General features: G+C 32.9%; 2 protein-coding genes across 7 annotated transcripts; one reads left to right on the forward strand and one right to left on the reverse strand.

The window, feature by feature from the left end:
* Nucleotides 1-5,930: 5,930 nt before the first annotated feature.
* Nucleotides 5,931-10,598, forward strand: LOC115955681 (zinc finger CCCH domain-containing protein 18-like). Of its 4 annotated transcripts, none has more exons than XM_031073918.1 (8): nucleotides 5,931-6,150; nucleotides 6,942-7,866; nucleotides 7,955-8,122; nucleotides 8,220-8,399; nucleotides 8,766-8,845; nucleotides 9,096-9,260; nucleotides 9,408-9,534; nucleotides 9,975-10,598. In XM_031073918.1, exons 2-8 carry the CDS (start codon nucleotides 6,959-6,961, stop codon nucleotides 10,045-10,047), a joined length of 1,701 nt encoding a protein of 566 aa, XP_030929778.1. In that variant the 5' UTR covers nucleotides 5,931-6,150; nucleotides 6,942-6,958; the 3' UTR covers nucleotides 10,048-10,598. The 4 variants fall into 4 exon arrangements, with proteins under 4 accessions (XP_030929778.1, XP_030929780.1, XP_030929779.1 ...); XM_031073920.1 differs by having other exon boundaries at nucleotides 9,417-9,534; XM_031073919.1 differs by having other exon boundaries at nucleotides 8,769-8,845.
* A 4,786-nt stretch (nucleotides 10,599-15,384) lies between these two features.
* LOC115957239 (transcription termination factor MTERF9, chloroplastic) lies at nucleotides 15,385-19,464 on the reverse strand. Of its 3 annotated transcripts, none has more exons than XR_004084327.1 (4): nucleotides 18,980-19,464; nucleotides 16,968-17,816; nucleotides 16,059-16,711; nucleotides 15,385-15,670 (listed from the first exon to the last, which is right to left on the reverse strand). XR_004084327.1 is itself a non-coding variant. In XM_031075439.1 (3 exons), the coding sequence occupies exons 1-3, from the start codon at nucleotides 19,322-19,324 to the stop codon at nucleotides 16,394-16,396; spliced, it is 1,512 nt and encodes a 503-aa protein (XP_030931299.1). In that variant the 5' UTR covers nucleotides 19,325-19,464; the 3' UTR covers nucleotides 15,764-16,393. The 3 variants fall into 3 exon arrangements, 1 of the variants encoding a protein (XP_030931299.1); XR_004084328.1 differs by having other exon boundaries at nucleotides 15,850-16,711; XM_031075439.1 differs by lacking the exon at nucleotides 15,385-15,670 and having other exon boundaries at nucleotides 15,764-16,711.
* Nucleotides 19,465-20,362: the final 898 nt, after the last annotated feature.

Below are 20,362 nucleotides of genomic sequence, written 5' to 3' on the forward strand. Positions count from 1 at the left end.
TGAGCTGTGGGGTTTAAGGGATGGCCTTCTTCTATGTAGCAACCTCAACATTAATGCTCTTGAAGTTGAACTTGATGCCAAGTCTATTGTAGATGCCTTAGGGAATCCCTCATATGTTAATAACGTCATATCACTGTTATTGGATGATTGCAAGCTTTTGATCTCTCGCATACCGCAGGTTTGTATTAAGCATTGCTTCCGTCAGGCGAACAGGTGTGCGAATAGTCTTGCTAGGATGAACTATTTTCTAGATGCTGACTTTTTTACCTTTGATAGTCCGCCTGTGGATTTAGTTGATGTTGTTAAGGATGACCTCAATGGGATTTTTTTTAATAGGGTCTGTATTGAGAATGTTACTGTTTCTTAGTTGGTAATGAATCTTTTTTCACCAAAAAAAAAAAAAAAAATCATTGCAAAAAACTTCAAATATTGCAACAAATAACTCATGGCAATAGACTATTGTTTAATAGTTCTTGTTGCAATAGTTTGCAAAATAATTGGCAAAAATAATTTGAGTCAAATTATTTCAACGATACTTTTGTTATATATATTTTTTTTCACTTTATCATTGTTATAGATTGTATAATAATTGTTATTGATATACTGTAATGATATTTTCCTTACAACAAACTATTACTTCAATATTCTTATTGCAATAAATTACAAAATAATTGGTATTAGGTTATTACAATGATATTTTATTATAAGTTAGTACAACATTTTCCCCCAATGTAATAAGGAACTAGCTAGGGCCTTCGTACAATGAAAATATATAAATCATTGCAATGAATTATTGTTAACATAAGTATGAAACAACTTATTATTCTTAAGTTAATATTACAACGAATTTTAACTTGATATAAATAATAGACATATTATGATGCAGTGATGGCTACTTCTCTATCAATAATGTATAAATTAATGTGAAGGAGAATTCTATCTAAGAAAATGAAAAGGACTTGATTATAACTAAATAGAAATAAAAAGACTGGTTTGTAATATGAATATGGGATATAACATGTAAAAGAACCACAATCAAGAAAGGATTTAAAAAAAAAAAAAAAATCATGCATTATTTGGATGTGCAACAACAAAAGCAAGTGTCATCGCCTATTTTGTTTATTTACAATTTTACACATCTTAATCTTTCTTATTCAACTTAAAAGTAAATAAAAAGAAAACATAAATATATAAAGACAAAATATAGTGGCTATCGTCATTGTATTTGAGATAAAGTGCAATTCTTTATATATGGAAAAAGTCTTGTATTACTCTTGTAGGGGCCAGTTAGCCAAAATGTACTATTAAATCTGTAGGAATTGGGCCTATGGTCCAATCCGAGGATATTTACTAGTCCAAGGATGGTCAAATAAGATTATTATGGGAATGGTAGAAGAAGAAGAAATAAGGATTGTATATGATAGTCCAAAATATGTCCGAGAAGAAAAGTCATCTCGGAAATAGAGATCCGAGGTCAATAGAAATGCCTTGTCATCCTGAACATCCTTCAAGGTTGCATCATGGTTAGAAGTCAGACATTGGATAAGGGAGAAGTAGAGGGAGGCAACAAATATCTACAAAAACTGCTACCTCCACATTAAATGCATCTCAATTAACTCTCTGACCACATTAATGTGGAGGTGATACCTGAACAGTGATGAAGCAGCCTTATAGCAGCCAGTTGAAGATTCTAGGAGGTGTTGGATGGGACAAGAAAGAGTTCCTAGAACCTAACCTACATGTGTATGATATGCATGATATCAAAATTATAGTATATAACATGGAAAGGTGGCCTAAAAGAAAGAAAGGAAAAAACCAATAAATCTTTGATATAATCTTTTGAACTCTTGTAACCTTGATCATCAACTTGACATTATAACATAGCTCCTCGGACCGTACCGAGGACGGATTTTCTCACTTTACTTGTGTTTGATTCTCTTAAATAAACAACTGTTATTGTCTTTCTTACCGAATAGAACTAGTTCTTTAACCCATGCTTTACAAATTTATTGTTTGGGCTTGTTGGGCTAAAACTCAATCCTATATTGGATCCAATCCAAATTCAGTCCTTACAACACTTTTGCTACAACTTTGTCATGTTGTCAATCATAATCTATCATATAAAATAGTTGAGAAAAAAATTTGTGATAAAAGATGTAGTCCTAAAATTACTCTTACACTTGTTAATACTAATAGACAATATAAAGACTAATAAGGCCAACTTGCATGCAAAATAATGAGTGTCTTTTTACAACATAGCTCAATTTAGCCAAAAAAAAAATCTCATTTTAATATTAAATTTTTGAGAAAGCCTTTAAAATTAAAATCCAATGTATGAACTCTTTTTCTCTTTTGTCGATAAAAAGAGTCCAATAAAGTTTGATATATATATTAAATTTGGAATTAGTCTTTGAAAATTTTGATACTTTTTTATAGGTGATATATAAATTTGGTACATAGAGCATTATATATTTGATATATATATATATATATTTACTTACGGGAAGTTTGGTGCATGCGCATTAAAATTGGTACATAGAGCATACCCATAAAAACATTTTTTTTAAAAAAAGCCTTGATCAAGTCGCAATGTTTGATTTTGAAGGCCATTGGGTTCTATTCTTGATTAAAGTAAAAGGGTGCAACATGACATTATTATTTTTTTAATCAATAGTTAATTCGTTATTCACATGTCAAGTAAGTTTATGTCCTTATCCTCTATCACATTATTGAAAGAAAGAGACAATATTATTTAACTTAGAACTCATTCACACAACATAAAATGAGCTGCAATTCATCATAATAAATAGACACTAAGTTTTACTTTTGTGTGTTTTAACTTATCATCAAATAAATCTCATTACATTATATATTAAAAAAAAAAAAAAAATCATTGGTACCTTGACTTGATGTTATAGAGAGCAATAAATTTAGATCCTATTATATGTTACATATGAAGAAAAAAAAAACTTATTATATCTATTAAAAAATTCACTCTTTGTTGGCTTACACTCAATATTGGAAGTTTTTAATTCTTTATTTTATATATATATATATATATAGAGAGAGAGAGAGAGAGAGAGAGAGAGAGAGTATGAAAACAAAAGCAAACCAAAACAATCTCAAAATCCAAATTACTTGGGATCTCTTCTCTTATCCCTATCTAATTATTAACATGTTTAAGCTCAAAGCTAGGTGAAAGTGGAGTGAGAATAAAAGGAAATACTTGTTGGAGAATATAGAAGTGTTTAGTTTAAAGAGCAAGAAAAGAAAGAGGGAAAATGGAGGAAGAGAGTAAATATTTAGTATTCTAAATGTACAACAAAATAATATTGGATGATATTAATTTAATTAAAAAAATTTACCTCCAAACTAGTCTGAGAAAATTTATCCAACTTATTATATGTAGTTATGTATTGATTGATGAAATCATTCATTTGTATTTTTAGTCACATATCCTATTTAATGAATTATGTGATTTGTTTAAATATTTAAACAATACACATAGATAATTTTATAAATAATCATGAAGAGGATTTTGAAACTTATAGTGAGATTTATTATTTGAAAAAGAAGAAGAATAACCAGTAACCTGTTATTATATTTTGAGATTAACTATTTTTTTTTAAATAAAGAAAAAGATAAGGAAAAAAGTGGTAGAGTCAAAACCCAAAGAGTCGGAGAAAATCACCAGGTTCAAATAACAGCATGCCCACTGCTTTCTCACTTTTTAATTTTTATCTCTGAACACTTTAATAATAGTATTAATTAATAATTTACCCATGTGTTTTTCCTGAGTTAATTTTACCCATCATTTTCTCTCTCATGGATCTTTTCACTGTTTGACTTTGAACAGTAAACCCCACCCACGCAGCCGTTTGAACCGGTTACTCCTCATATAACTTTTTTTTAACCCAAGCTACTCAAACTGTCCCCCAAAACTATATTAATTACCTTCCAATCCCCATGTAATTAATATTAATTTTATTTTGTTTATAAAAAAAATGTTAATTTTATTATGTAAGTAAATAATTAAAAAAAAAAAAAAACAGAAGTAGAAGAAGAATAGTTTTTTTTTTTTTTTTTTACTGTGACATACAGCGACACTGCGTATGACGGTACAAGTCAATGAATCCACAGCCCATGGTATGATCAATTTGTGGGCTGGCAATTTGATCATTTTGGACTTTGGATTTCAATCATTACATCAAATACTGCTACATTCTAATTGTTGTGTTACGTGTTCTGACCAAAAAAGGAAATCACAACAATTGTGTTACTTTTTTTTTTGGTTAAAGAGAATTTCAATTTATGTCATCTATCGTTAATGATAACTCTTTATTATCATATCAAGATATCAATTAATTTTTGATATAGACAATGATTAAACTCTAAATCTTCTATTCAAAAATTGTGTTACTTAAGCATATATATATATATATATATATATAAATCCTTCGGTCTCACTTTTTTGCAAATTGAATTTTTTTTTTAATATTTGGTTTGGTAAGTTGAAGGGGCTAAAGTAATTATTACCATATGATGAAGAAACGTAATGTTTACACTCCTACATGTTTATCAGATTGCCTAGTAATAAGATTACATAGGAGCAAAATAGGACCATATGGGTCCCCTTTGCTGCAAGAAAAAAGCAGAGATAAAATGGGCCTAACGGCGCAAGTGGCCTTGTCATGTAATGATGGTAATGACCCTCAATTATTATAAAAGTAATCTCATGGACATGTCTTTGTCAAATACGGAGCATATAGAGTATAATAAACAAAGTTTGCATCTTCAACCCATGTACTATTAAGACATTCAATGGATTTTAATTACTTTAACTTATAAAATCTAGCTTTTGTGTTTTTTTTTAAGGATAAAGTCTTTTGTAATTGCGTATCCAAAAAAGAAAAAGAAAAGTCTTTTGTAATTGGCAATTTTCATGCTTAAGGGGGAAATTATTCAAGGTATATTGTAATTATCTATTAAAAAAATGCTTTTCATCCTTAAATAATGGATCTATAACTAAATTCTGTTTATACTAACATTATCTGATAAAAACAATCATTCTATCCAAAGTTTTGTAATTTAACTATTAATGAAAAGTTCAAAGTCTTTGTCTCCCAATTATTGATGAGTAAAAAAAAAAAAAAAAAATCATTATAATTAAACTAAACATAAGTCATAAATTCAAACAGTATGATATTTCAAAAATAAAAGAGTGTTGCACTCATCCATCCAACAAAAGTACAAAGAAAGTTTTGTTGATTACATTATTAAAAGAAAAATTCTAGTACTAACATTAAGTTATGTACGGGTTCAAAGGTTTATGTCATGGTCCTCAATCCTCAATCCACACAACCTTGAGATAAGAGGTTGTGCAAATCTCGAGGCAGATCCAAGGGTGCAAATTCGAAGTAGGACCACTTCTCTTGAAAGACAAAAGAAAATCCACACATGTGCCACTCATAGGATACATTTTGCCGACATGTAGAGTTGAAGAACTAAATTTTGCACATTGTTTTTTCCGAATTATTATTTTTTTATTACCACATTTTTAAAAAAATTTATTATAAAAATTCATAATGAGTTTTTGTAGGTTTTTGTAATTTTTTTTTTTAAAAAAAAATGGGTTTTTGTAAGTAAGGTTGTTTGTGTAATTCACATGGTCCATGCAGTTATGATCACTTTCGTAAATTTAGCAAAGAATATAGCCTTAATTATCTGGGTTAGTAAAACCAAGCTGTAAATTTAAAATGGTCAAAGAATTTTTTTTTATAAACTCAAAAGACCGCGTGTTTAGTCTAGTAATTGTATAGTAAGTAAGTGAGAAAAGTAAAATCACTTTATATTTTTGAAAAAAAAACAATTTGTGGGAATTATTTATTTATTTTTCCTTTTTTTTTGTGTATATATATTTTGTATATGCTATTTAAAACCATCATTTCTGGAAGTTTGCCCTTTGGCTTTGGGATAACCATGATGTCTCTTTTCTTTCTGGATAATGAAGGCTTGAGGGAGTTGTAGAGAGAGAAAGAGAGAATGTTAGAAAGAGAGAGTTTAAACACGGGGTTTGAAGAAGCTTCTTTCTCTGTTGGTTCTCAGTTCTGACTACTTTTTGCACTGTATGAGACTACATAGATTTGTTGGGTATGTTTCATCTGTGTTTTGTGTGTGTTCCTACATCTTAGTCAGTGTTTTGCAGTGTCATTTTCTGTACATGGTTTGCTTGAATGAGAGTTTTACACTTATTATTATAGTTTTTGCTTGATATATGTTCTAGTATATGGCCTAGCCTAATGGCTGAAAAGAGGGGTTTTTTTTTTTTAATATTAATTTTTTTTTCCTGGTTTACTGTCACGATAAGTACGAGTTTTGGATTTGTTTCAAGTGAGAAAATACTGGTTTTTGAATTTGGAAATAATTCAAACTGTTAGTATTTAAATTTCAAAAAGGCTTTCTTTTAGTGTTAACGATAGAAGTCGTAACATAAGTCTTTATGAGTGTTATGGATGATTCTTTCGTTTGGCCTTGGAAATGTTTTAGAAAAAAAAAAAACAGAGGTACTATGTTTTGCTTTTAATATTACTTATCCAAAAAAGAAAATTTGTAATTTTAAATATATATTTTTTAGTTTTATGATTTTTTTTCCTCTAAATCTGTACTGATTTCTCATGAGGGAAAAGGTGTTTGTGTTTACGATTTATTTTGTTGTGTACGATTTATTTGGAAGTTTTCTTGAACAAATCATTTTTCTTTTTCCAGATTTGATGGTATTTTCTATTTCTGGGTTTTATGGTGTTTTTGGCAATCTTTACAGCTCTTTTTGGAGTGGAATATATTGCCTTATATGGATGTATGGCTGTGAGATTTTTTATTTTATTTTTTCGTTGTGTTTTGAGATCTTTTTCTCATTTATACACTTTTGTATTCATTTGCAGTGAGTAGATATAAATTAATGATGGATTTTTCGGAGTTTGCAAAAATTGTGTTCAGTAAAATCCAGAAACTAGAGCCGGAAAATGCTACAAAGATTATAGGTTATGTTCTTTTTCAAGACCATGGTGAAGATGAAATGGTTAGGTTGGCTTTGGGTCCGGACCACTTGATTCATGAAGTGATTTTCAAAGCCAAAACTGAACTACAACTAATAGCTACTAGCAAGCCAGTACCATCCCCAATCTCACCACTCATGAACCCAGTTTTCACTCCTTACTCACCTGTTCCTTCTAGGTCCTTTTCATCACCAACAGCTTTTCGAGTTCCAACTGCCTATTGGGATCCTCCGATAGCAAGCAAGCATAATTCTGATTTCAGTTTATCAGCTTGCTCGGATTCTATTGCTGAACTCCAAAACCAAACTCAGTTTTTGAGTTTAGAAGATCAAATAGAGCCTACTAATTCTGGACTTGCGGGTTTTTCAAATGATTACTTTTACCCGGATGCTGCCATGGGCAACTTAAGTGCTAGAACAACTAGACGAATTTCAAGCCTGCCCGAATTTCCAGTTAAGGTTTGTCACTACTTCAATAAGGGATTTTGTAAGCATGGAAGTAGCTGTAGGTATTTCCATGGACAAGTCATGCCTGAGAGCTTCTCTCAGATGTATGGAAATGATGGCATTAATGACGATCATCTTTTCTCACCCGGGTCACTTGAGAAGCTTGAATTGGAAATTGTTGAGATTCTCAAATCTAGAAGAGGGAATCCTGTTTCCATTGCTTCTCTGCCTATGATATATTATGAGAAATATGGAAAAGTTCTTCAGGCAGATGGATATCTCACTGAGAGCCAGAGACATGGTAAAGCTGGTTATAGTTTGACAAAGCTTCTTGCTCGATTGAAAAGTATTCGGCTGATTGACAGGTGAGTGCCACTCCAGGTGCTTATCTAGTAAATAAATAATCTTTCATATATGGGTATCTAACTGGTACATTTTACGATTGAATTACAGGCCTCATGGGCAGCATGCTGTAATTTTGGCAGAAGACGCTTCAAAATACTTGGACAATCGGAATGATAAAAGTGACCCTGGTCCAATTGTCAGTGGGTCACGACAGATATATCTAACATTTCCAGCTGAAAGCACTTTCACTGAAGACGATGTCTCTGACTACTTCAAGTAATTTATCTTGAAACTCTTGTTGGTAGAAAGTTGCAGGCTTCTTTGTATGTAACTATTTTGACTGTATTCCTTATTGTATTGGTCTTGTTTGTAGCACCTATGGTCCAGTTGAAGATGTGAGGATTCCCTGCCAACAGAAACGGATGTTCGGGTTTGTAACCTTTGCTAGTGCAGATACAGTGAAAATGATTTTGACCAAAGGAAACCCGCATTTCGTTTGTGGGGCTCGTGTTCTTGTGAAACCTTACAGGGAGAAATCAAGGCTTAGTGAGAGGTAGAATTTGTTATTTGTTCTTATTTATTTACACTTTCAAATTTCAAAAATCTGTCTTTGGTAAAGCTTGATAGGTTGATAGATTTGCACATTCTATAACAAATTTGTGAGCTTTTAAATGGAACTGAGAATCTTACAATAGAGGGGTTGTGTAGACAAGGCTAAGCTTATTTATTTCTGTTAATGTTCAATATCTAATTTAAGTAAATTTAGGTTTATGTTCAAAATTTGCTTGATTTTCTTAATTATCATGTATTAGGCAAACTATATGCTTTTGTTTCCATTTTTTTTCTTTGGCAGAAAAGATTTATCCTTTACAGTTTCAATATCATTTATCACTCGTTCATGTGAATTTTTATGTTCCAGCAGGAGGTACTCAGACAGAATTGATCCTCAAATGTACTACTCTACACACTATGTTGAAATGGATTCTGAGCTTCACTCAAGTGAGTAGGATCTGTCATATTGTACTTATTCATTCCTAAAAAGGTCTTATTGTTTATAATTAACAGTCTAGCTCTGCATTAATACTGTACTTGCAGACATGGACTTTTTCTTTCTTACCGATCAATGCTTATTCTGTATTTAATATTTTTCTGATTTTCCCTTGCTTTTCATTCGATTGCTCTCCTGTGTAAAAAATCAATAATATTTTTTTAAATATTTTGAACTGTCTAATGAATGGTTCTTTTCTAGTGCCAAGAGAATTTGAGACTTCTAGGTTGCTGAGGAAGCATCTTATTGAGCAAGAAGCCTTTGAACTTGAGAGGAGGCAACTTGCAGAGCTGCAGTTGGCACGTAAGCCTCCAGCCAGTCAGCCACACTTTGGCTACTCCATGGATGGATTGAAAGTGTCTAATGGTATATTGTTTTATCAATTTGATTGCTTCTCCTTGTAGTATCTTGATTTTCATCATATGTTTTGGTTGTTTTTTTTTTTTTCTACATTTTGATTTTGATTCTCCTTATGTAATTTCTTTTTCGCATTCTAATAATTTCAAATCACAGTTCATGCAGATCCTTTCAATTTTCCATCTGCAGAAAGATTCAATTATCTGTTGGATGTTCTGAATGGCGGCTCCACTGGTGATGATAGTACACCTGGGCATACTGACACCTACACCGACTCAGAGAGGTATGAACTCACTTCTTGCAGAGACTCCCTGTTTGCATAAGACATTAAGTCTTTCTATCATTTCTTTTGTCCTTTGATCCTTGTCAATTATCAGTTTATCACTGCTTTAAATTTTTTCATATTAAAACAGATCTTAGTGTCCATGTTACATTTCTAGTAATCTTTTGTTATTTTTTCTGCATTTTGAGCTTAGCGTCATCTACTGCCTCTAAAGCTTTTTGGCCAAACTTTTGTTTTATAAAACCGTAACTGGCCTCAGCTCTGATTCACTTTTAGTAGGCCTTTGAAAGCACAGCACCAAAATTTATGTATAGTTTGCTATACATCTTATGTTACAGTACATAAAGCAGCTAAGCATTGTTTTTTTTTTTTTTTTTTTTTTGCTGTTGTCATTTTATGGCTTTTCTGAGTGGGGTTTTCTTTTCTTTTTTTTAATCCAGCAATCAAGTTCTTAATCTCCCTGAAAGCCCATTTGCGTCTCCAATAGCAAGCGGCATTTCTACAGTCATATAGATTCAGCAACACATAGAAGATTATAGAGATAGAGTACTGGTTTAAAGGCAACATCTTTGGTTTGATACATAACAGTCCTTTTTCCCTTTTTCGTCAAACAATCAGATTCCTGCAAGTACATACTGGCTAACGAAGAAACATCGGAAGAATTTCCACCCTTTACTTTGGGTTGGAGTTAGAAAAGAAGAATATGATACATAGAAGTACATGTAAGAAGGTTCTACAGTTTGTTATTCTCAATCACAGAAAGAAGGCAAGAGGTTTAAAATTTTAGCAGAGGATGTAAGTATAGTCTTTAGTGGATGAAAAAGACCAAAATATATGCAGTGTTGAGAGAGTTTGAAATATGTTTAGAATTTCTGAACATAGAGCAATAGATGAAATAATTCTAAACAAAAGGTTTAGCAGCAGCTTATTCCAGTATATCTAGTATTTTTGCTAGTATTAGTATATTGTATCTCTTTTAAGATAGCAGCAAGAATGCCCTCTACCTTCTCTAAATTTGTCTTTTAGTTTCATCATGTGGTGGATTTGGTAGTACTTTTGAATCATAGCCTAGCCTTTTTCATTTTTAATTCTTTTTTTCATAACCACTTTTCTGGTTTTGATTTTGCATGACATCCTTGTAGCAAAACTAAGTGCTAAGAGTATAGCCCCACCATTAGTTGTTTGTTAGTTTGTCTTTTCAATCATCTGACTAGTCTTTGTAGTGCTTGATTTCGGTGTTTCTTCATCCACTCATTCATTTGTTTTCTACGTATGTGTATGTATGGTCTTATCCATTGTCCACATTATTATGAGAGGTGGGGCATGGTGTCTTATGCATTTGATTCAAGTCTGTCCATGCCCACTTTTAAGAGGACAATAAAAATGGTTGCTAACAGTTCATCATCCTAAAAATGAAGGTGAAATTGTATATTCTTAATCCTCAGTCTTTGTCTTGTTTCAACATCCTTTTTATACTTTAAAGGATAAAACTTACATGCAATATCTTATGTTCTACAATTAAATTCAATCACATAATTGTCTTTAGCTTACAGTATCTAAGAATTGTACTCAGGTTTTATCTTACTTTTAAATGTAATAAAAAAGAAAATGTTGATGTAGGAAATGAAGTTTATAAAATTGGGGCCACTTTAATGGTGTAGAGTATGGAGTGGCATGAACTTCGTTTATTTTGAAAACATTTTCCTTTTATTAGATAATGATAATGAACTTTTTCAAAACAATTTTGAAAGGGAGAAACATTCTAAAGTATAAAAATAGTTTTAAAACAAAATAAAAAATATTGTAAGATTGATGACTAAATATGCAATTTAATAAAAAATAAACCATTTATTGATGACTTCTAACTTTCTAGAAGTTGGAGCAAGCAATTGGGCCTTTAAATTGATGAGAGTTGAAGCCCATTGACTTGAGTTGACTCACTCAACTCTGTGTATGCTCTAGGACATGAGCTACTTCTCACTCTAGCATATTTTCATATGGGGGAGGCATGTGGACCCCTCAATGAATTGACATCAACTTACCAAGAAATGCAATGATTCATTAGAAGTGACATCCAAATAGTATATAAATTTTGCTATATATGATAGCAAATTCTACAATGTCTCATGATAAGGTAGAATAATCTGGCCACAAAATGACATAAAAAATGGATAATTGGAAGAACTCTGATTATAGAAAAATAAAGTTAGTATCAGCAAGTAATTTTAAAGTACCTCTATTCAACCAGCTTGCATCGCTTCAACAATTCAACTGTCCCATCCATTTGCTCTCTCTGTGTATAATAATTTTAGAAATTGACACCACCAAATTGATGGGTCCCTTGTACTATATAATATCTGCTTAGCTATATGGACTTGATTGGATGACTTGCTTTTCAGCCACAGAGAGCATAAATGCCCGCAAATTTCGTAAATAAAAAAGGTTGGTGATAGAGCAGGTGAGAGAGACTTTGCAACCAACTGCATTAAGTAGAAGTAGAAGAAGACTTTACTCCAAATATGGTAGCTTTCTATAGAGCTCTATCAGCATAGATATTATTATCCTCCTATTTGTTGGGACAGCATTAAGTGATAGTTTTTAGTGACCTACAGCTACAAAGCCTTTTGGTCTCGGGAAGGCAGGTGAATAAAAGTGAATTTCCACCCTTTCACGTTTCAACTACCCATTGACCTGCTTTTCTTCTAGCCTTTCTTCTAGCCCAAAAAACAAAACTGCTATTTTTTTTTTTTTTATGAGATAAAAACAAAACTGCTATTTTGACCTTTAATTGTACTTAGTATCATATGCATGTAGTACTAAATTTGCATATTCTTTCTCTTCCTCCATCTTATAGCATTCACATTGGGTAAAATCTAATAAAACTCTTTAAAAAAAAAAGAAGGAACATTGCATGTTACTGTCACCCAAAACTCATAAAACACTCTTCCATCAGCACATGCATATTATTGTAGAAAATGCATTTCTGCTACAATAATATCTAAACATGAAGAATACGGTAGCATCCTTCATTTTTACTTTTTGATTATTTAATTGATGTGCTTTCATTCTCTCTCCTGGATTCATACATTGGTGCTTTTGTTTTTGTTTTTAAAATATTTTTTTTTAGTGGGATGAATTGAAAAAAAGAAAAAAAAAAAGAATGAAATGTGGGGTATGTTGTTGTTAAAATGATAATGTAAAATAGATAAAGTGTGTTTTAGTGATGCAAAAATTCATATATTTCAAAAGAAGTCAATGTGGGTGCTCTTATATAATCCTCATCAGGAGCTTCATATCATTTTTTTTAAGGCAAAATTGACTATTCACACACAAAAATCAATCTATATCCCACTAGCTACCAAACTAGACTATTCACACACAAAGAAGGGCCATAACCCCATTGTCTACAGATAATGCTCTATATTCATGAAATATAATTATATTAGGACAGTTTTGGTGCTTTTTAAAGTGCATACAAGTTTTGTCAATGAGACGCACCATTGAGAAGTAATTCACAAGATTCTTTCAAGAGTGCTACTGACTTGGAGGTGATTTGCCTAAAACTCTATAGCAAATTTCAATCGAGTGGGGGCAAATTATCAAAGATATCGAATTTATTTATGCCTCTATGCCTATTTTATTTTCTATATTTTTTCATTGGTTTCCCCCCAATTCCCCGATAATATGGTCGAATAAAGTTTCACAGTCAAGAGGAAGAGGATGAAGATAAACAAGGTTTTGTCAGATGGAGAATGCACCGTGCAAGAGGTCATCTTGGGTGATTGAAAGAGTAGGTACAAGGTCACAACAACGATGGAAGTTGGTGGTGGTAATCTGTGGCGGTCAACCGCCTTCGGTGACACTGAGGCACTCATGGGCTTCGGGGGCAAATGGGCCCCCCAAAATTTTTTTATCATAAAATATTAGTATTATGTATTACTAATTTTAGCAATTTTTGTTCTATAAAATTACATTTTGCCTCCCTTAACAATATTATTGATTCTTTTAAGAGTAATGTTATAGACACAAACTTTTCTACAAAAATGTTACAAACTGTTGAGGTAGCAATTTCTTACTAATTCGTATCTGGATCCACTACTTACATCACTTTTTTACTTACCAATAATTACTCATCACGTCAACAATTTGTAAACAAGTTTGTAACTTTAGCACTTTCCTCCGTAAAAAATTTATAGATCTAAAATCTAAATCAAAATTTATAAGCCCAAACAATTAGCCCAACAGCAAAAATTACCAATAGCAAAGTTATAAAAAATTAAGCCCAATTAACCGATTTCACTCTAAACAAACAATCCACCCATTAAAAAAATTGTCCTTATCCACGCGGCATCAAAGACACCCAAAAAAAATAGCCGCAGTGGCTAAGCAGCAGAGCTGCCCCTAACACCACATCTCGGCTAGTCTTGGGTGACAGCATACGGTTACTGTGGGTTGTGCCGTTGTGGAAACTGGTTGAGTAAAATAATACGTGTAATTTAGAAGAGATGGATAAGAATACAATGCATTATAATATTTCAGATGGAGATGGGGAATGATAGAGAAGCTTATGTAAAAGTTTGGGGGAAAGTGACGGTATGCTCTCTATATGGGTATCAAGAGGAGAAGGGGGGAAAAAACTGATTTGTAATAATTTCAGATGAACGACTAAAAGATACTGGCAGTATAAACGTATCTTTTAGGAAAGTTTTGAAATTTACACCATTTATTAATTGACAAATGACAATGAAAGGGAATACGATTGATTTGGTTTGAATAGTCAAGACAATCAATCATACAAATTTAAATCAAGTTATAAACAAAACAACCGTGATTTGGTCAAGAACACTATTGAGACATGACAACTGCCTAGGCCCAAAGATAACCTGTTGAGTATTGAGGCATCAACTATCTTCAACACACTCTTGTTTTATTGCTTATGTCCTCTTTCTTTCTTTTTTATGGTAGGTAAATACTGGGAGAGAGAGGAGATGAGATTCAAAGCGCGGACAGCAGGCACCATTGAGTGCCTGTATTACTGGATTATCACTTGAACCCACTATACTTATTTGTGTTGCACACTATTTTATAAATTCAAAAGAGAGGAGAAATTTGAAAGAAGAAAAATTTCAGCTTTTGAGCTGAGATTGCTGAACTCAACTTCCTTTTGATGGTGAGTGAAAAACTTACATGACTTAAATGACATAAAACCAGAGACAGAGCTATAGACATTTTTGTGGCTGGTCCTGCAGGGATCACTGAATGTGTATTTAGCTGGGCCGTTTGCCTCTTTGTAAAATATTACAACCTTGCAAATAAATATACTACTGCTGCTTTTGGGATTAGGGAAGAGATGTGAACACACATCCATTACATCCTATTTAAGTATGAGATGAATTTCAAGCACCAATCACCATAACACCTATGGTGAAAGATTTTGTAGCCCAAATTCTATTTTTGTAGCGTTCAACAGCAGTAGATTCCTAAGGAATTGTGGTGGTGAAGAAGAAAGTAGATATAGTTATGAAAATAAAAATACATTGCACAACACCAAACAAATGGTGAGGGGAAAAATGGATAAATCAATTGTTAAAATAGTGCATTAAACCTGTTAACATGGATGAACAATTTGTTTACTTCCCTCAACCAATAGCAGATGAAAGTAAATTAGTCACATTGTGGCACGCACTAGGAACCTAGCAATGGAAACGCAGGTACAAGATAATATGAAGCAACATTAAATGAATTTCAATTTTGCATGACGGGGACAAACTCCACCTTTGTCTATACCTAGTATCATATATTTTGTTCAGTCAGTCCAAGTCCAGAAAAAAAGATGAGAGTTGTGGTAGGTTGACGTCCAACGTAAAATTTAGTCACTTTATTATGAATAGATCCACTATAAATACATATGATGGGGACATATAAACAGAAGTATTTTACATTTTTATGAGATGCTATTCCTAGGTCTGTGTCGATGATGAAAGCATATATGAAAAGTAAGATACATAAAATCAGTTCAAAAAGTATTTGTTACCAAAAATGCATGGAAGCATGAAGTTTTTTTAGGAACTTATACCAAGTACAACATGCTCCTTCAAAATTGTCCTCATAAATGAGCTGGAATGTGGATACATACCTGCAATGGGTTTTTATAGATATTAAATACATAATCATTTTCAGCAGAAGCAGAACACAAATAAGATCTGAAGAGAACTTCCTTGAAATATAATTTTTTTCAACATTGCAGAATAACATACTAAATTACTGCTTACTGAAAAATATAAAAAGTATACCAAATAATGGAAAAAGAAATACCTTATTAACTTTTTGGAGCATCTAAAAAGGAGAGCTTTTAATGGATTGAAGGCATATATTCATAATGTTGCAATCAACTAATCTAAGAATATAAACCATTTTGCAGTGAATTGTCAAATGGTAGACCCAATTCCAGCATATATCCACTATCTATCCCTCCTAAACTGCATTGTTCTATATGCAATTATTTTCGAGGAATATAAACTTACCTTAAGATAACAGACCTTGCCACGCTGTCATTTTGTGTTTAAATGACAAGAACTTTTTAAGGAACCACTATCACAGGCCTTCAACTGAGACTGCAAGCAACTACAAACATCGACTCTGTATGATGCAACTAGAGAAGCTTCAGCACAGATTATAGTATTGATGAAACCACAGCAGTAGCATTTGCTTACTGGAGGCTTATAAAAATCAAAGATGCCGAGCTTCACCCAATAATCTCATTATAACAAAAACAAGTATATTGGCTGCTGAAGTTAATGAAGATACTGTTATTCCAATACTTGTATCATAAGCCTAGGTCACACTTGAAGGCAGTGTGTTATCCTTTCTTCTCATATTTCTGAGCAAACTCCTTAAGTAGAAGTCTCTGCCGAAATGCCAAATATTTATCTACACTGGTTCCAGCCCACTGCTGACAAAAGCTTTCATCAGTTGGAACCAGTGAACTAAGAGGAAACGGCCCCTTTGGAGCTTTCTTTAGGGAAACCAAGAACCTATGGCGAGGACGAATTCTTTGGTCCAAAGACAAACTCAAGTACATGGGATATTTTGTCAAGGAATGCACCTCGTTATGAAGTTCATTGATCAAGTACTTATACTTAGGCTTCAGATTCTCCTCCAGTGACAATGATAATACCTGAAAATATAGTCAACAACTCAACACTTAGGAAATGTACAAGGAAGCTACCACAACCAAAACAGATTCAATATGAATGACAACATTTGAATATCTTTATAGCAGGGGGAAAGATCACGATTAGAAAACTCATAAAATGTTGATAATATGAAAATATTAAACTGCTTTGTGCAACACAAACACAATCAATTCCAATAAAAAAATGAAAAAGGAATTTTACAAAATTGAAATAAGTATATCAAGGAAGCAAATTGACCTGTGTGAGGCTGGTCAAAACTTTCAAGATGTCAGAATCCTGCATCCCAATACTCCTCAGAAAATTAATTCTAGGCAGTAATCCATCATCAATACTGTAATGGAGGAGCTGAGGATGTTTCTTCACCATCTTGACTACACTATCTCTTGGAGCTCCTAATTCCTTTGACAGAAAAATATAACGAGTATTCCATGATATGTCAATGCGCTGAACCAGGATCTGAGGGCTAAGCTGCACGACTTTACCTAAATCTTTTTCATTAATGCCAACCTCCTCAACCAAGTATCTGACCGTGGGTCTCAACGAATTCTCAAGACTATAAGAAAACAGAGATGGTGCAGCAGCAATTATCTGCCCTACTCTGGAACTTGGAATACCCAAACCCATCAAGAAAGCAACATGAGACTTCAAATTGTTCTCCACCGTGTACTCCAAAATCTGCGGCTGCCTCAAAATTATTCTTTTTACATCTCTATATTTGACACCAACACTCAACAAGTACTCCAACCTTTCTTGTGCTGAACACACATTTATTTGAAGGGAAGGCATGTGCCTCTCATACATTTGAATAAAGTGCGAATCCTTAAGCCCAAACGTTCTCAAGTAATCAAGAAGTGGAAACCATTTTCTATCCAATTCAATTTCTTCGGATAATCGAGCATACCTGTTCTTGCCATTTTTCACATCCAATTGGTCTTCATCGATTTTGAGGCTTTGTCCAGACTTGGATGGTCTTAGATCCTGGCCTTTTTCTGATTGTTTCCGGCCACCTTTTCTAGTTTTATGCGTGTCCTGTGATTTAACTCTCTTTCCATTGACATCAAAGTCTGCAGTTTCGGCAAAATCATCCTGCAGAGGCATCCCAAAATATTATCAAAACTGTTACAGCCAAAAAAAGAAAAGAAAAGAAGAAAGAGTAGCATATCTTGTACTAATTTATGCATCTGCATTCATGTCACAACTACTGTGTAGATACAACAGGACTGATTTATGTTATGTACAAACAAAGAGAATACTTCATCCATAATAATGAATACAGCCACTAGCTGAAATGTGTTAACAATTCTCATAATTCTTAGCCCAAAAAAAAAATACTAGATACAAAATTTTCTTTTGAATGGTAGACCTTTCATAGAGGTCGGGCCCTGGTACGATGACAAGTTCCTACCACCCAAAGCAGCATGTTGTTGGTTCAAGTCTGGGAATAAGACTCTCTAAAAATAATTACAGGTAAGGCTACCGACCAATCACCTTTCTCAAATCCCGCAGAAGTGGGAGCTTTTACACATTGGGTATGATCTTTAATATTAGACCACTCATAACTTTTAGGAACCTAAAATAAACCATCGGCTTAATTGTTGATTTTGGTAGTGGTTTAGCCCTAGTAGCCAGAAATTAATATACAAAGCATCACATCCACACATAAAGGTCAGATTTACACTTCGAAAGTGTTGAAATTTTCAGCACCTTTGAGAAGCTAAAAAAAAAAAAAAACTAATCAAAATTTCAATATGAAAAAGTTGATTCCAAATATTTTAGCAGCATAATCTGAAGCATTCACCTTTCTTTTGACAAAGTAAAACCTCACATTCAAAAGCCAAAAGCAGGGAAAAAAGCTTCCCAAAACCATATCTTTCTTTTCTATTAAGAATAACTGTCGATTTTTCTGATTTTCTAATCAAACAGCAGTGAAATTACTTCGAAAGAGACGAAGCATCGGCAATTTCAAGCGGAAAAAAAAAAATTCAATTCCTAATAAATTCGATAAGCAAATCTTAATTAACACAGAAAGGAGAAAGTAAATAAGTAATGTTCATTATCTTCCAAACGCAACGAAAGCATTCAACCAGTTCCTAAGCTAAAAATCAAAGCAATTCTGCTTCCAAAAACAGTGAAATCACTTCGAAAAGAGTCTAGAAACTCCAATGCTTTCGATTTAGCATGTAAAATTTCACACAAACACAGAAGCAAATTTGTCAGCTCAAGTACAAGAAAGAGTAAAAGAAGCTCACATTGGGCAACCAATCATTCTCCGCCACGTCGCCGTCATCATCATCGTCGTCGTCGTCTTCGTCTTCGTCGTCCTTCTCCTCATCGCTATCAAACGGCGAGAGCACGTTGCCGAAGCGCGACCGGCGGTTGGACTTGAGAATCCGAGAGTTGGAGTGCGTAGAGAGCACCACGAACCTACACGCGCCGCTCCTTCTCCTCTTACTCCGTTTAACGATTCCTTCTCCCTCTCCTCCAAACAAATTGGAGAGCGACTGTTCTGTCAAATGCGAAGTTGAAGAAGAAGAGTGAGAGTGAAGGAGAGTACTGAATTTGAAGGTGTAGAAAGAGAAACAAAACACTGCCATTTTTAGAGAGAGAGAGAGAGAGAAATGAAGAGATTCAGAGAATATACTCAAAAACCCTATAAATATCTACTGTTATTACTGTTGAAGACTTATCTGGTTGATTTTGCGGTGGTCCTGGTGGGACTGTAACGAAAGTGTTTTTGATTTGAATCGGTTAATTAACGGGGGATTTGTACATTGTTTGTGTTTGGCCGTTGTGGAGAAAAGGAGAACTATGCAATAATAATAATAATAATAATAATCCGATTAATAGTGTCTCCTCAGCATGTCATTTATAGTTTATTATAAATAATATTAACACTCAAAAAAATTTATTAGATAATACATATTTTAGTTAATATTATATATTTTTAATGAGATAATAATATCTCATAAGATAGTTTTTCATTTTTTTTTGGGTAGTTCGAACTTAGAGAAAAGAAGATTTGAACTTTAGTGTTTCTACCAATCAATTGAGCTACAAGTTTTTCGAACAAGTTTTCTCATTATTAAACAGAGTAGGTGGTTAAAAAGACATTACATGCAACACTATAAAATCTATTGAGACAATTTTTCAAGTTTTAGAAGTGGAAAAATATGACTTAATAAATCCATAAGAGTCTTCATATAGGTCCTTACACACTTTTAGTTAAAGCAATCTATATAAAAATAATAATAATAATAATAAACTACACATTTTCTATTTTAATAAAGCAATTTTTCAATATACCTACATCAATCTCAATACTATCTAATTCATTTAAATGTTTGTTTTTTTCTTTCTCTCCTAATAACATTTATTTTCTCTCATTCATTTCCCAATTTCTACCACAATCTTATGTCAACAACTTGATCAACCTAAATCAAACATCATCAACAACTCAACAATCAAAAACTAATAAGACAATGTCTAATCAACAATCAACAACCAACAATCAAATAATATCTTGTGGTGAAGGTTATACACAAAGGACAACATCAACTCATCACATCGTTCAAATCCAACGCTCTTTGTCAATCGTCATGCCTTCCACCGTCCAATCTCTCTCCCCTCTTGTC

Source organism: Quercus lobata, chromosome 8 (assembly GCF_001633185.2).
Source record: "Quercus lobata isolate SW786 chromosome 8, ValleyOak3.0 Primary Assembly, whole genome shotgun sequence".
Lineage (NCBI taxonomy): Eukaryota > Viridiplantae > Streptophyta > Magnoliopsida > Fagales > Fagaceae > Quercus > Quercus lobata.

Excerpts from the sequence above, each read along its gene's own strand:
- LOC115957239 (XM_031075439.1), bottom strand. The coding sequence starts at position 19,324 with ATGGCAGTGTTTTGTTTCTCTTTCTACACCTTCAAATTCAGTACTCTC. Across the intron at positions 17,817-18,979 it reads AGAATGATTGGTTGCCCAAT|GATGATTTTGCCGAAACTGC; the intron begins GTGAGCTTCTTT and ends ATGCCTCTGCAG. Across the intron at positions 16,712-16,967 it reads TTTTGACCAGCCTCACACAG|GTATTATCATTGTCACTGGA; the intron begins GTCAATTTGCTT and ends CTATATTTTCAG.
- LOC115955681 (XM_031073918.1), top strand. The coding sequence starts at position 6,959 with ATGATGGATTTTTCGGAGTTTGCAAAAATTGTGTTCAGTAAAATCCAG. Across the intron at positions 8,123-8,219 it reads GATGTCTCTGACTACTTCAA|CACCTATGGTCCAGTTGAAG; the intron begins GTAATTTATCTT and ends TCTTGTTTGTAG. Across the intron at positions 9,261-9,407 it reads TGGATTGAAAGTGTCTAATG|TTCATGCAGATCCTTTCAAT; the intron begins GTATATTGTTTT and ends TTCAAATCACAG.